The sequence below is a fragment of the Schistocerca gregaria genome, chromosome 3 (genome assembly GCF_023897955.1).
Source record: "Schistocerca gregaria isolate iqSchGreg1 chromosome 3, iqSchGreg1.2, whole genome shotgun sequence".
NCBI classification, from domain to species: domain Eukaryota; kingdom Metazoa; phylum Arthropoda; class Insecta; order Orthoptera; family Acrididae; genus Schistocerca; species Schistocerca gregaria.
Window position 1 is genome coordinate 680,681,197 of NC_064922.1, and position 17,401 is coordinate 680,698,597.

General features: G+C 38.1%; 1 protein-coding gene across 2 annotated transcripts in view; it reads left to right on the plus strand.

Annotated features, from left to right (window-relative positions):
* The window catches only part of LOC126354004 (intermembrane lipid transfer protein VPS13D), a 488,122-nt gene that overhangs the window by 360,564 nt on the left and 110,157 nt on the right, over window positions 1–17,401 (plus strand). For both annotated transcript variants that reach the window (XM_050003313.1, XM_050003314.1), the window contains exon 54: window positions 15,790–16,160. In XM_050003313.1, the coding sequence (XP_049859270.1) occupies window positions 15,790–16,160 (371 nt within the window). The remainder of the gene's footprint in view (window positions 1–15,789; window positions 16,161–17,401) is intronic.

Below are 17,401 nucleotides of genomic sequence, written 5' to 3' on the forward strand. Positions count from 1 at the left end.
TGTACATGTCAGTTGTATAGTGAGCTGGCTTAATTGCTGCTCCCATGCACTATGTTCAGGATGTAGGGTGCGGTGATAGCGTGGTGACAGGCATGGAGAAAGTAAATTTTTATCATGAATGTATTTAATCAGCACAAATGTGTAAATGAACACTTGACAAACTAAATTCTGATTGCAGTGTCTATTAACTGGCGATAATGTTAATGGTGTTGCTTGGTACACTGCTGTGAGAATGTGTTGACAGATTGCGTGGCAGCGGAAGAACAGCGGACGCTTGTCCAAAATGAAGTAAACTTTCTTTGTGATTGTGGGGGTGCCGTGTACTTCGCAGTGGAATGAAACAGGAACAAATATGAATGGAGAGCAGCAGACAAACTGCCATATAAGTCAGAGGGGAACTCATGTTGGACTCAACATGGTCCATGGCTTGTAAATAAGACTCCGGGACAAGTGTCTGCAATATACCATAGCCCAACTTCCACTGTATGTTGCTTTTTGCTGACGTACACCTGTGCACACCACATATTGCCAGAATTTAGCCCATCAGTAAGCGCGCTTGGACTGACACGTGACGGAGCTAGCTCGTGTTGGCTGTCAGCAGCTCTGATCCATTCACACATTTCTGTGATGTGGTTGTCCCATTTCCATTTCACATCACACAGTTAGAGTGAAAGTTAAATTGTATGGTATTTTATATGACAGAGATTCAAACAAACGTTACAAATGGTAATAGTACCATATCCCAATTATTTCATTTCATATTGACCGTATTTGGGACATCTAAATGTAAGTTACTCTCTACTGTATCAGGCCAAGTTACTTTCATCAAATCCTGCATTATGCTTTAAAGTGACGCACATACATGACACTATTTTTCCACATAGTGACCAAGTTTTTGTAAATATTCCAACTCCTCTTCTTCCAGTCTTTCTATTCGTTGTCAACAGAAATCTTGGAATCTTTGTTTTTAATATATTTTTCCCATGTGGAAGTTTCCTTCTATATCAAGCAGGAAAGCGCCGGTAGACAGGCACAATAAATAAAACACACACACAGAATTTCTAGCTTTCGCAACTGACGGTTGCTTCTTCAGGAAAGAGGGAAGGAGAGGGAAAGACGAAAGGATGTGGGTTTTAAGGGAGAGGGTAAGGAGTCATTCCAATCCCGGGAGCGGAGAGACTTACCTTAGGGGGAAAAAAGGACAGGTGCACACACACATACATACATATCCATCTGCACATACACAGACACAAGCAGACATTTGTAAAGGCAAAGAGTTCGAGCAGAGATGTCAGTCGAGGCAGAAGTACAGAGGCAAAGAATTTGTTGAAAGACAGGTGAGGTATGAGCGGCGGCAACTTGAAATTAGCGGAGGTTGTAGCCTGGCGGACATCGAGAAGAGAGGATATATACTGAAGGGCAAGTTCCCATCTCCGGAGTTCGGATAGGTTGGTGTTTGTGGGAAGTATCCAGATAACTCGGACGGTGTAACACTGTGCCAAGATGTGCTGGCCGTGCACCAAGGCATGTTTAGCCACAGGGTGATCCTCATTACCAACAAACACTGTCTGCCTGTGTCCATTCATGCGAATGGACAGTTTGTTGCTGGTCAGTGTAGGCAGGCCAGTTGGTAAATCATGTGGGTGCTTTCACACGTGGCTCTGCCTTTGATCGTGTACACCTTCCGGGTTACAGGACTGGAGTAGGTGGTGGTGGGAGGGTGCATAGGACAGGTTTTACACTGGGGGCAGTTGCAAGGGTAGGAGCCAGAGGGTAGGGAAGGTGGTTTGGGGATTTCATAGGGATGAACCAAGAGGTTACGAAGGTTAGGTGGACGGCGGAAAGACACCCTTGGTGGAGTGGGGAGGATATGTGTGTGTGTGTGTGTGTGTGTGTGTGTGTGTGTGTGTGTGTGTGCGCGAGTGTACACCTGTCCTTTTTTCCCCCTAAGGTAAGTCTTTCCGCTCCCGGGATTGGAATGACTCCTTACCCTCTCCCTTAAAACCCACATCCTTTCGTCTTTCCCTCTCCTTCCCTCTTTCCTGAAGAAGCAAACGGCTGTTGCGAAAGCTAGAAATTCTGTGTGTGTGTTTGTGTGTTTCATTTATTGTGCCTGTCTACCGGCACTTTCGTGCTTGGTAAGTCTTGGAATCTTTGTTTTTAATATATTTTCCCATCTTTATATATATATATATATATATATATATATATATATATATATATATAGCGCCGGTAAATAGGCACAATGAATAAAACACACAAACACACACACAGAATTTTGAGCTTTCGCAACCGGCGGCTGCTTCGTCAGGAAAGAGGGAAGGTAAAGGAAAGATGAAAGGATGTGGGTTTTAAGGGAGAGGGTAAGGAGTCATTCCAATCCCTGGAGCAGAAAGACTTACCTTAGGGGGGAAAAAAGGATAGGTATATACTCGCGCGCGTGCGCGCGCACACACACACACACACACACACACACACACACACACACACATATCCATCCATACATACACAGACACCTTTTTTGGGGCAGGATTTTAGGAAGTCGTATCCCTGCTGGAGAGCCACATTCAGAGTCTGATCCAGTCCCGGGAAGTATCCTGTCACAAGTGGGGCACTTTTGGGGTTCTTCTGTGAGAGGTTCTGGGTTTGAGGGGATGAGGAAGTGGCTCTGGTTATCTGCTTCTGTACCAGGTTGGGAGGGTAGTTGCGGGATGCGAAAGCTGTTTTCAGGTTGTTGGCGTAATGGTCCAAGGATTCGGGACTGGAGCAGATTCGTTTGCCACGGAGGCCTAGGCTGTAGGGAAGGGACCGTTTGATATGGAATGGGTGGCAGCTGTCATAATGGGGGTACTGTTGCTTGTTGGTGGGTTTGATGTGGACGGATGTGTGAAGCTGCCCATTGGACAGATGGAGGTCAATGTCAAGGAAAGTGGCATGGGATTTGGAGTAGGACCAGGTGAATCTGATGGAACCAAAGGAGTTGAGGTTGGAGAGGAAATTCTGGAGTTGTTCTCACTTCTGAGTCCAGATCATGAAGATGTCATCGATAAATCTGTACCAAACTTTGGGTTGGCAGGCTTGGGTAACCAAGAAGGCTTCCTCTAAGCGACCCATAAATAGTTTGGCATACGAGGGGGCCATCCTGGTGCCCATGGCTGTTCCCTTTAATTGTTGGTATGTCTGGCCTTCAAAAGTGAAGAAGTTGTGGGTCAGGATGAAGCTGGCTAAGGTGACGAGGAAAGAGGTTTTAGGTAGGGTGGCAGGTGATCGGCGTGAAAGGAAGTGCTTCATTGCAGCGAGGCCCTGGACGTGCGGGATATTTGTGTATAGGGAAGTGGCATCAATGGTTACAAGGATGGTTTCTGGGGGTAACAGACTGGGTACGGATTCCAGGCATTCGAGAACGTGGTTGGTGTCTTTGATGAAGGATGGGAGACTGCATGTAATGGGTTGAAGGTGTTGATCTACATAGGCAGAGATGCGTTCTGTGGGGGCTTGGTAACCAGCTACAATGGGGCGGCCAGGATGTTTGGGTTTGTGAATTTTAGGAAGTAGGTAGAAGGTAGGAGTGCGAGGTGTCGGTGGGGTCAGGAGTTTGATGGAGTCAGGTGAAAGGTTTTGTAGGGGGCCTAAGGTTCTGAGGATTCCTTGAAGCTCCGCCTGGACATCAGGAATGGGATTACCTTGGCAAACTTTGTATGTAGAGTCGTCTGAAAGCTGACGCAGTCCCTCAGCCACATACTCCCGACGATCAAGCTACCACGGTCGTGGAACCCTTGTCAGCCGGAAGAATGATGATGGATCGGTCAACTTTCAGATCACGGATAGCCTGGGCTTCGGCTGTGGTGATGTTGGGAGTTGGATTAAGGTTTTTCAAGAAAGATTGAGAGGCAAGGCTGGAAGTGAGAAATTCCTGGAAGGTTTGGAGAGGGTGATTTTGAGCAAGAGGAGGTGGGTCCCGCTGTGCTGGCGGACGGAACTGTTCCTGGCAAGGTTCAATTTGGATAGTGTCTTGGGGAGTTGGATCATTAGGAGTGGGATCAGGATTATTTTTCTTCATGGCAAAGTGATATTTCCAGCAGAGACTAAGAGTGTAGGACAGTAAATCTTTGACAAGGGCAGTTTGTTTGAACCTGGGAGTGGGGCTGAAGGTGAGGCCTTTGGATAGGACAGAGGTTTCGGATTGGGATATCAGCAAAATGCTGCGAGTAATGAGAATAATTGGCAAGAGGCATTACATTAGTAGTGTGTGGATAAGTTGAGAATTTGGGTCTGATGATGGGCATGCAGTTGCAATGACCATTGTGTCTGGATGGCTTAGTTGTCAGAGCGTCCTACCTAGTGAGCAGGAGACTCAGGTTCAAATACCAGTCCACACAAATTTTCAACTTGATTTCAAGCACTACCCACTTGCAGCCCATGTCTGTAATTCCTTAGTGTCTTAATGAAAAAACATTTGAAGGACAGTGTAATAAATGTGGCTTCGCTAACAGGAATTTTAAATGAAAGTAGTGGAATGAAAATTATAAGTAGAATGCAATTTTTGTAAAATAAGCTCCATAGCTATAGTATATTTGATTATTATTATGAAAATGTATTATTTTATTATAATGTATTTTTATGTCCACTTGGAAGTGGTACATTTTGCCAAAACTAGTTGTCAAGAATGGAAGTGCTAAAAGCAGCTTATGGTAGTAACATGAAATTCTCTACAAACAGAATGGACTTTAGAAAATGCGTGCAATGTTAATCAGTAAATATCATCTACACTTCAAATTTTTACATCTTTTCCTGGAAAACAACACTTGCGAGAGCAGTGTGAAAAGTATTCTCAACACCCATTGCTTTGGTTGTTGTTTAGCCTCTGTTACCTACATTACACCCAAAGTAATAAAGCAGCACCAAAAAAATCACTTGGATTCCTTTAAAATGATTCAGATGTTTCAGAATATGCTTTGAGACTGATTCACCTAGTGTGATAGAACATTCTAAGAGACTGGACTCATATTTGTGAGGTCAGTGATGCAAATTAACAGTCATCCAAATTTAGATTATCCTTTGTTTTTTTTCCCCTACATTGTATGAGGGGAATGCCAAGATGATTCCTTATGAAGGGCACGGCTGATTTTCTTGCCCAATTCAAGCTTTTGCTCTGTCTCTAATCTTACTTTCGAGCCACTTTCCAACTCATACAGCATCAAATTAAATTATAAAAGCCTTTGTCCTGGCACATGTTACTTGTTAAAACGCACTGCTGGATTCAGTTTGGCAGCCATCACCAGATTTAAAAATGATAATATACAAACAGCAACATATCAGTAGATTTATAAAAAAAGAAAATGGTCATAAAATGTGTGAATAAAATGAATAAGTCACCTAAAAGCTACAGTAGCGACACATTGGTGTGTAGTCAGTAGACAAAAGAGCAAGAGCAAGAGCAGGTAGTTCATAGTTATCAATTTGAAGTTAACAGTGACTGGCACAAATGACACTAGTGAAATACCAGTTACACAGTACATCACAGCAACCACACACTTTTCTACATAATACCACTTAGTTTAGGACATTCCATTCAAAGTAAAGAGGATTTTAAATAAGCCTGAAAGCATGAGATATGAACGAAAGGTGACTTAAAAGAAAAACAACAGAAAATAAATAGAGGTATAAAGTTGGAATTAAAAATGGATGACTCTAAATATAGGAGTGGAGGAAGAGTAGGGATGGGACAATGACCTGTCAATAACAATCAGTTGGTCAGTCAACTGTTTCTTTGTTCAGTTGGTTTCTTCAGTTGAATGAAACAACTGCAGTAGCCATGGAAGCTATATGAATGTTTTCACTCAGTCACCAGGTTTAAGTGGTTTCACTCAATGTCAGACAACTGACTGAAACAAGTCTCTGTCTATTGAACCCATTATATGAATGTTTTCAGTTACTGACTGGGTTTGAGTGATTTCATTCAGTGTGTGACAATGAGCTGACACAAGTCTCTATCAGCTGTGAGTGTTATATGAATGTTTTCACACAGTTTTGGGGTTTGAGTGATTTTATGTACATACTTATTCACCATTTTTGGTTATATATGAACCATGATGAGGACTGACAACTTTTTTTACAGACATATACAGTATATTGCTTTAGGAGATCTGAATAAAAAATATATTTAAAAAAATAAAGTATTTTCCAAATGTTTGTACTTATTTACTTAAATACAGATTTTTATATTCGTGGGATTGAATGTCAAATTTGGTTGTTTTGAAAAGTTTAATATCTGGTGCTGCACTGTAAATATATGAACAATCACTTTTTAATATGTCTTTATTGGGTTGGTTTCTTGCATGTTTCTTCAGTACAAATTTTGCAGTTGATTTTAAACTAACTTCCTGATAAACTAGACACTTGAAACTTTCAACATAGCTCAGAACTGGATGACAGTGCAATAGTAACTTGTTTTCTTTTTTGGTGTGTGTCTAAAAGTACTTGGTGTACCACTGCTATTTCCATGTTTTCCTGTCACAGTCGCAAATGTTTCGTAATTAAGATTGCTGCTAAGCTTCTGTGTGAGCTCAATTCTGACGTTTACATTCACTGTCTTTTGACAAGATACGTGTAGGAGAAAGCAATATATTGGTTGACTCCATTGAAGAGAAACTGAAATAATCCTGAAATCTACCATGTTTCTCTCTCTCTCTCTCTCTCTCTCTCTCTCTCTCTCTCTCTCTCTCTCTCTCTCTCTGTTGTAATCTCATCAGAATGTTTGAAATCAGTTGAATAATTTCACACACGTAAGACTAAAAACAAGAAAATAACTACTTAAATAAAAAGCTTTTTGATATAACTAATTTTTAAAACAGATTAAAAGGTATTAAATAATCTCTCGTAGCCCCATACAGATGTCTATTGCCACTCAGATAGTCCTGAAAATTTGTGCTTGTGAATTTTTAATAGCTGTGAGCATACCTGTAAAACTGAAAACTTAAAATGTGGGGTGCATGCAGTAATAATACTAAGGAGTGTAGTGAGCAACTGTCATTGAGAAAAATCATAGAACAATTTGCCCCCCCCCCCCCCCCCCTGTTTTTTATGAGTGTTGTCATAACTGTTAAAGATTCACAACAGAAATTTTCAGGACTATCTGTATGGCATTAGGAATCTGTATGGGACCAGGAAAAATTATTTAATAAATTTTCAGTCCATTTTTTAAAATGTATTAGATTAGAAGGTCGTTTACTTAAATAATTATTTCTAAGTTTAATGTATTGAGACTCTACCTCTCTCATCCCATCAGTTAGCACCCAACATCCATAATTCTTTTTCAGTAAATGCTGAGGTGATGTGAACATAAACCACATACGATACGATTTTTATTTGACGACTTGATCAGTTACATCTTAAGCATATACTGCGACTTGTGGGAAGTATTTTTTGTGAATCTTTCATTAATTTGCTTTGAATTTATTTGCTTAATATAGTTTCATAACATGAGTCATTCTTGCAGATATTATATATCACACTGAATTCATCTTAAGGATCACATCTTACTCAGTCATATGATTCCTCCCATTCATATATATTTCTCTGATTCATAGAAACACATATTTATGTAATAATCAAGGCTTCTTTCATTTCATCAGCCTTTTGTTGCACCAGAATCAATTGCAGTTTTATTTGTATCAATTTAAGCTGTACAAACGAATAAAGAGCATCTATAAACTTCAATCTTTGCAGCTTCTTACAACAATTGTAACACAATGATCTTGATGATGCAACACAAGGTTACCTCAAAAGGAAGTCTTATGTCTCTGAAATGTGTCTGCATACCAGTGTCAATATGTAGATATGTTTTTCATGTTGCAAGTGTTTGTGTTTTGTTTAAGTGAGGCTGGAATGGTTAACTGGCTTAGAATTTTCCTAGACAAGTGTGGAGAAACCACATAAAAAACAGCACTGTGGCTGATTGGCAAAAGCAATTCAAAATAATGGGGAATCAAACTGAGATGGCACTTTGCCTTCCTAAGTCTGGCACACAAGAAGTAGACACGCTTTTAAAATAATACCTTATAATTTCTCAGTTGAATTACGTTGTTACATCTTGTACCTATGCTCAAATTAGCTGAGCATACTCACTCAGTGTTACTGTGAGCACAAATATATGTCATTTAATTAGTAGGGAAACTCCAAAGTTTCCAATATTGGGTGTCCTTGGATTGGCCCTAGTGGTGAGGTCATCCAGAGGTGTACAGGAGGGATTTTTACACAGCTGTCTAAGGTAAACCCTGATGTTTTTTCATATCTGGGGAAATTTAATTGATTGGAAATAAATAGATCGTAATAAACCTCAGTTAAAATTAATTTTCCCCTATTAGTTATTGACTGGCCATTGCAGCAGCAGTTGGGACAGTGTGTGAAATGGTTGGTACAGGCCAGATCTGATATCTAGGTCCTGTGGAACCTCACTACCTTTTTTTTCTTGTGGCAGGACCTGCAGTAACTGTGAGCTTGCATCGGAGCAGCAACAGCACATGTTAACAAGGACTTGCTAGGCCGTACATGGAACTGGAATATAACTGAGATATCCTGTGTGTTACACATGGTGCACAAATTTAAGATGACCATCCATCCTCCCATACCCTTTTTCTTGTGACAGTCACGATATTTATAGCTCTGTCCCAAATTATTGGAAAGTAATTTAGGATACTTGTTTGATCCAGATTTAACAATTATGAAGCAGTTTATCCGAAATTGGATGTTCATTTCACCTGTAATGAACAGAGCAGTGACAACATACAGTTTGTTGTAGAAATTACTAAAGCAATGTTAGTGACTAGAGCAAATTGTGATGAAACTTGGGTTTAATGTTTTCATATGCTGTTGAAGAATACAAACATGCTGAAGAAAATTCACAGCACTGATAAATATTGTATGTCTGCTTGCACTCCTTAAACTTAGAAGGTACTAATACAATATAAATTAATGTACTTTTTGCAACAAAATTTTGTAGTGTTTCCTGAATTTAGGTCTAGAAAATATCATCACCTAAACACGTGGAACCTGTTAGTGGCTGCTAGAAACTTAGGTGTGTATGAACATTATGCCACAAACCACACATTCATACCCCTCTACATTTCTGAAATACATTATATGAACGAAGTTGTAAAGATCATTTTGGAACATCTGCATTTTCCTTACTTATTTATGGAGAAGCCACTGAAAATCAGCAGTTGTGTACAGCACGATGATGCACCTCCTGCCGGGCAACCGAAGATGTAAAATGTCATTTGCCTGTTGATCATTAAGCTGTATTAAACATGCCTTAACTTACATTCATGTTTCTGACTGCAAATGAGTACTACTTTTGAACATGAATGTCTCTGTAATGTGCTGTCACAAATGCTAGTTACTCTCATGTGTGATTTATATCTACTGATTTGTGGGACATCTGCACCCACAGGCATTGTCATCACTGCAATGCAAGTGAGGAAACATTCCCTGCTCTCATGTCCCCGCTCTGCGCAGTTCTTTGTGGCCATTGGCCAACTTTTCTCCATAATTCACTGTCTGTGATTCATTGGCCACATCATAAACTAAAACGTGCACACAAGGGCGTAAATACAACGGTGGACAAACGTTCCCCTTAGCAGCCGAGCCATGAAAGTAGTTTTGGTTCCTGTTATTGTAGTGTAGTTACAATATATGACATAGCTCCATTCAGCAGTACTAAACAGTCCTCCAGAGTAGTACGTTCAGTCAACGATTTAACAATTGAAAATTTCAGGGAAAGCCTACAGCAGTTAGACTGCGATGAGGTGTACCATGAACCTGATGCCAATTTAAAATATAATTTATTTCATGACATTTTTGTAAATGCATTTGAAAACTGCTTTCCCAAGAAAATAGTTAAATATACTCGTAAGAAACCTTGTAACAAACCATGGCTTACTAAGGGTATAAAAATATCTTGTAACCGGAAAAGGGAAATGTATCTGACAGCAAGAAAGAGTAGTGACCCAGAAACTATCAAACATTATAAAAACTACTGTTTATATTAAGAAAAGTTATTAAGAAATCCAGAAGTATGTGTATCATGTCTGAAATCAGCAACTCTGATAATAAAATTAAAACAATTTAGAATATTATTAAAAGAGAAACAGGTCAACCAAGAGCACAGGAAGACAGTATTACCATCAAATTAAATGAAAACTTTATGAACAAAAAGTCAGAAGTTGAAATTTTTTTTAATAATCATTTTCTAAATGTTGTGAATGCTAGGCACTTAATAGAAGAGGCCATACCTACGCAATTTGATACAATTAAAATCTCACCCACTTCTCCCTCTGAAATTAGGAAAATAATAAACTTGCTTAAAAGCAAGTAGGATTCTCAGCCACCTGTGTAATAGCTCTCTGGAAGAGGGCATTTTCCCTGATAGACTGAAATATGCTATTGTTACACCTTTGCATAAAAAGGGGGATACATCTGATGTCAACATTTCCCGTCCAATCTCCCTTCTAACAGCTTTATCCAAAATTTTTGAGAAAGTTATGTATTCAAGAGCAGTTTCACATATCTGTAAAAATGAAGTACTAACAAAATGTCAGTTTGGTTTCCAGAAAGGTTTTTCAACAGAAAATGCCATATATGCTTTCACCAATCAAATTTTGAATGATCTCAATAACCGAACACCACCCATTGGGATTTTTTGTGATCTCTCAAAGGCTTTTGATTGTGTAAATCATGAAATTCTGTAGACAAGCTCAAGTATTGTGGCATGAGTGGGACAGTGCACAAATGGTTTAATTCCTACCTAACTGGAAGAAAGTTGAAATGAGCAGTTCTCATAATATGCAAAGATCAGCACATTCCTCAAACTGGGGAACTATCAAGAATGGGGTTCCACAAGGGCCGGTCTTGGGTCCTTTGTTGTTCTTAATATATATTAATGACTTGCCATTCTATACTCATGAAGAGGCAAAGTTAGTTCTGTTTGCTGATGATACAAGTACAGTAATCGCACCTGACAAGCAAGAATTAACTGATGAAATTGTCAATACTGTCTTTCAGAAAATTACTAAGTGGTTCCTTGTAAACGGAGTCTCACTGAATTTTGATAAGACACAGTACATACAGTTCCGTACAGTAAATGGTATGACACCTTTAATAAATATAGACCTTAATCAGAAGAATATAGCTAAGGTAGAATGTTCCAAATTTTTAGGTGTGTCCATTGATGAGAGATTAAATTGGAAGAAACACATTGATGATCTGCTGAATCGTTTGAGTTCAGCTACTTATGCAATAAGGGTCATTGCAAATTTTGGTGATAAACATCTTAGTAAATTAGCTTACTACGCCTATTTGCACTCATTGCTTTCAAATGGCATCATATTTTGGGGTAATTCATCACTGAGGAATAAAGTATTTATTGCACAAAAGCGTGTAATCAGAATAATAGCTGGAGTCCACTCAAGATCATCCTGCAGACTTTTATTTAAGGATCTAGGGATATTCACAGTAGCTTTTCAGTATATATACTCTCTTATGAAATTTGTTATTAACAACCAAACCCAATTCAAAAGTAATAGCAGTGTGGATAACTACAATACTAGGAGAAAGGATGATCTTCGCTATTCAAGATTAAATCTAACTTTGGCACAGAAAGGGGTTAATTATACTGCTACTAAAGTCTTTGGTCACTTACCAAATAGTATCAAAAGTCTGACAGATAACCAACAAGAATTTAAGAAGAAATTAAAAAAAAATTTGAATGATAACTCCTTCTACTCCATAGAGTAAGTTTTAGATATAAATTACGAAAAAAAGAAAAGAAACAAACAAAAAAATTATAAAAAAATAAAATAAAAAAATAAAAAAGACACAAAAAAATAACAAAAGTTGTTATATTAACTTAAGTATGTTGTTAAATTAACTTAATTATGTCGTGTGTTGGAAAATTTGACTCGTTCCACATCATTACGAAATATCGTATTCATGATCCATGGAACTAGTATTAATCTAATCTAATCTAATCTAATCTAATCTTTCATCTACAGACTGTTTGTGTCCAGGACAATCCGATTTGATCCAGATGTTTGAGGTTTTTGGAATTTTTGTCTGGGGTTGGCAATTTAAGTTATTGGAGGGGGGGGGGGGGGGGGGGCTATATCAGCTATATGTTGGCCTTGTTAGTTGTGCAGTAATGGCACCTTGAACAGTTAAATCCACATTATAAGAATAAATTTTAAATTATGAAAACAAAAGTTATTCCATTCAGTACGTAATTAAATGAACATGTATAATGCATGATTTAACCTTGGTGTACTTTGGAAATGTCTTCACTAACTTGTAAGGATAGGGATACTGTTGTATATGGTGGTATAAATGAAAGCACTACAGACTGGTTTCAATCAGATAAAATGGAAAGCTCAGTCAGCCAAAACAACAATGAGGTGTTTCGTTTGAGGTAATAAGTACATGGCTCAACTGACAGGAAAATCTACTATTTTCATTTAAAAATAAAGAATGAATTATTCAATCAATATACAAAGCTACAACTGTGGCAGATGTTCTCATTCAATTGCTCCCACAGACTGGTTTCACTTGAAAGAGTGTATCAGTAATTCAACTGACACACAAAACTACAACTGAATGAACTGATTGTTTTCCAACAACCAGTTGAATTAATTATTTCCAGTTGGTTGTTCCATCACTAGAGCAAAATGTCCAGTTGATGTCAGTAGTTGGATGAGGTCAGGCTGAGCATTAGTGACAGTAGCAGTGGACTAGGTGGTGGAAGAGGCAGTCCATCAGTGTGTGTTGACATTGCCAGGCCACAAAGATGCTATCAACGTGAACCATAAGTCTTGTGGTACAGGTATAGGCATTTATGATGGGCTATCTTGCACCTAGGTAACACGCAGAAACGCTCTGCTACCACAGATTTCTAAAGATATCAAAGTAGGTACTGCCATGGAACTCACATTGTTCATTTGGGGAATTCAAATAATTATGTTTTTGGTTGGCGTATATTTGAATGTCTTCCAAAATGTTGAGTAGAGCAGCTTTCTATTGCTGATCTGGAAATTTTAAATCAGATTGGGTGCCGTACATCAGCATTCCCAGTGGCATTTCTATGCTTGCTATACGCTACTCCATTACTCAGTTTTTAAGTCCGTTGTTTACATTGTGTAAAGGAGTTCATGTCGGTTTGACTGATGTATTCCTTTTCTTTGCTTCTGTACTTTAGTTTATACACTCCCTAGCTCAAAATTTTGTTATGTTTGTTACTTGTTATATTATACTTTAATTTGTTTCTTAGTGTGTTCATGACTTGGAATCCTATGTTAATTTTATGTTCACTCACCCGTCGTGCTGTCAGTCACCACAATGTATCTTGCATTCTTCCCCTTAGAGATGGCATTGTTTACTGCATTCGCAGATTTTTTTTCATGTTAATACCTCTTTTTAAATGTGTTGTGTAGTATTTCAGTTGTAGTATTATGATCGTTATATTAACTGTGACTTGTTTGAGATCTTCTAGTTATTTGTTGTTTCACTTTCTGTATTGTGCATGAAACAAGCTAATCTTTAGGTTTTACATACATTAACATTAGTAACTATTTTTAAATACACAGAATATACAAAATTTTAGAATGAAGTATTCCATTCGGATTTTTCTAATATACACTAATTTTTTTTATTTTCAGTATTACATACATATGCATTTGTAATTGGTTTTTTACTAGAGCCACTAGTGCTGTTCATTGTAAATTTTATTTAATCTATAAATATGTATTCCCTACTGCTGCTCTTTCATGTACTGATTTAGCACCTATGTAGCACTATTGTAACTGTTAGGCAACTTGTTCATTTTTATTCACATATATAATATCAATTTTCGTGTTTTATAAATCTATTGATATGTTTTTTTTTTTTCTTCAATTTTGTGATAGATGCTCATTTCTTGGGCTGCGTTCAAACTTTATTTGGGCCACATGTGGGCTTTGGGCTGAACACCTCAGGCTTAGCCCCTTGATGATTAATGTCAGATTTGCTGTACTCATTCTTCTAATTGCAAATGGCATCAGTTGTTTCATATACCTTTAATCATTGTTTGCTCAGTGCCAAATTTTGTTTCTCCTTGTTTGTGCTTGTGATTGCAGTTTTGGGAAGGCTTCCACACAGACCTGCTACAAGAGAACAGTTACATTTTAATTCAACTGTCCATTTATTGAAAATTAAATAGCAGACTCCGCATAAACCTTCACCAAGTTTTGATGAATTTCTCTTTTTGTGTTAAATAATCCAAAACCCATAATATTATTATACCACATCATCTGTTTGAATTAAGCACATGTGGGGACTACTTTGAAACACCATATAATTAAATCTATTCTGCAACTAGAGTTGACAATTTATTTTCCACGATGAGTACAATCATAACAAAAACAATCTTGTATTCAAATCAACACCTTCATGTGTGCTAATCCGAGAACTAATAACACTGACCTTGGAAATTGTTAGTAGTTGGACAGCATAATTAAAAAAAGATTAAAGTGTCAGCTTTTGATTGTGGAAGAAGGAGGGAAGATGAAGGTCTAGTATTATAACACTAAAAGGTTTTTGTACAGAAAAAATGTTATATATAATTGCAAACTATGTAAAAAAACTAATCCAATAGCAACAGAGAGCTTTTTAAATCTCGATAAGGAACAAGAGTGGCAGGATGTTTATAGTGCTGATAACATAGATGAGAAATATAATGCTTTCCTTAACATGTTTCTCATGCTCTTAGAAGTTTCTTTTCATTAGAATGTCTAAACAGAGTACTAGCAGTAAAAGGCAGCCTGGGTGGCTGACTAGTAGGATAAGAATATCATGAACGAAGTGTCTGGTCAACAGCGCAAGGTCGGGGACATTAAGTCAGTGTGTAGTAAAAATGTTGTTACTTTTCAGTTTTAATTTCAAGTACTGACATGTTTTATGACCATGGAGATTTCCTCCTCAATTTGGTACTACAGAACACAGTAGGCTTGTTTTTGCTGCTCCCCTTAGTCAAACTTTCCATGAGTCTCTTTTATTAAAATCTGTTTCTCCTGTATTTTCTCTTCCCTTTTTCTTTGCTTTGAGAGTCTTTTCCCTGTTCATCATTTTTTAAATACACATTTGATAACTGATTATATATTTTGATTCTGTTTGAATTATCTTGATTTTCTGATAATTCAACATGCCACTGGCCTACAGTCCCCGTATTCCATTTGACTTCTGCTCACAAAGCCAGAAACTACCATTATTTTGGACACTTAATGTTTATGCAGTTCATTAATCAGTTGCTTGCACTGAGTTTTTCTGTTAAGTTAGGAACTTCAAATGTGAGATAGCTTCCACTGGAATTTTTTACTGTTTTGCTTCTTTCATTTTCCAGTTACTGTGCTTTGAAACAAGAGTTATTAATATCAAAATCTTGGTAATCAGTTACATCTCATATTTGTTATTGCCATTGACCACAGTTCTCCAAAATCTGAAAAGTGGTTCAGGTTGTGTATGCAACAGATTTTGGGCCTTAGATTTTCATAGACAAAACAACTCATTTAATGACAGTTATTCAAGAAATCAGTTTTTTACTCAGAATTGAAAGAGAAAAATATCTGCTTCTCCATACCTAAGCAATATTGATTCTATTCAAAATTATTGTGATTTGGTATTTTCCTGCTTGCCATTAAAAATCTATGTAACTATTTTTCAGTATTTCTAGTCAACCAGAAAACATTATAATTGCTTCTTTGCCACCAGTGTTCACGGTGATCCATTAGATGTCAGAGGCCAGCAGCTTGTTCTGGAGGTGTTACCTGGAAGTAACCGTGTTACATTAGCTCGAAAAGAGCATGGAGTAAGATCTCAGCTTTGGCGGATGTCAAGTGAGGGCTTGCTGCAACATGAAGGAAGTTCACCACCACATGACCAATCTGGCAGTGGTGGTCTTGTCCTAGATATAGCTGGACCAGCTCCTCAGCCACTGCAATATGTCCCTCTAGTGTTACGACGTCCAGATGCCCGCCGTCAGTCTACGCAAACCTGGAGATTTACTGCTGAAGGACGCCTCTGCTGTGCTCATTATAACATGTGTGTTCAAGCTAAGGATGGCTTCTTTGGTTTACGGCAAGGTAAAGTACCATTTACTTTAAGTGTCAAGTTCTCCATTATGAAGGACTGTGCTCCAGAAAAATTGGGTCTTACCTTCGATCTAAACAGAAGTCATTAGAATTGCAATGGAATGATAGTGTTGACCATATTTCTAGAAAACAGGCATTAGTTGTGCACATTCAAAGAAATTGTAGCAAAACAATTTGTGCATCTTTTATACTGCTGCTCACATTATATTTAATGCTGTGAATGGCAGTTTTATTAGTAATGAAAATATGAGAGTTATTCAATAATTAAAGAGACAAATTGGTCTGGGGAAAAACTGTTAGTAGGGCAAGTTTGCTGATCAGCTGATGTATCAACATTGTTTTTTTATGACCTCAAAAATACATTTCAAGATGGCGAGTGCACTTGAAATATCCACATTAGTTGAACAACGTTCTGTTATTCATTTTTTAATTGCTGAAGGTGAGAAACCAGTGAATATATACTGTAGAATGTCTAAAGTTTATGGTGAATTTTGTATGAATCGTGCAAATTTTTACAAGTGGGTAGAGCAGTTCAAAAATGGTTGCAACTCCGTGACTGACGAACACTGTTCTGGCCGACCAGTTCCAGTTTCAACTCCCCCATTTGAAAGTCGAATTGATGACATCATTCGTGCCTACCGCCTTGTGATAATGGAAATGATAGTTGATAAGGTTCAAGTTAGTATTGGTACAGTTCGTAACATTATTCGTAACAAGCTGAAGTACTGCAAAACATGCGCAAGATGGACCCGAAAGGAGCTGACATGGCTACACAAGAAAACAGGGTTGGGAGTGTACACAGAGCTAAAGGACTGTTATGAAAGAGAAGATGAGCACTCTCTCAACAAAATTTTACTTTGTGATGAAACTTGGGTTCGCTGTTACGAGCCAGAAGCAAAAAGATAAAGCATGGAGTGGAAGCACACCAACTCACCTGTCAAGACAAAATGCAAAACCCAAGCATCAGCAGGAAAAGTCATGCTGATGGTGTTTTGGGATACTGAAGGTCCTCGAAGAGCAGCATTCAATGAACAGCCAATACTACTCAAATTTTGCTTTTAAACAGGGTGAAGCCAGTCATGAGAGAGAGAAGTCATGGATATTAGAGGAGAGGTGTGATTCTCCAGCAAGACAACGCACATTCTCATATTGCTCAACTAATCTATGAAACCATAAACAAAATGGGCTGGGAAGTACTCCCTCATCCCCCTGACAGCCCTGATTGAGCACCT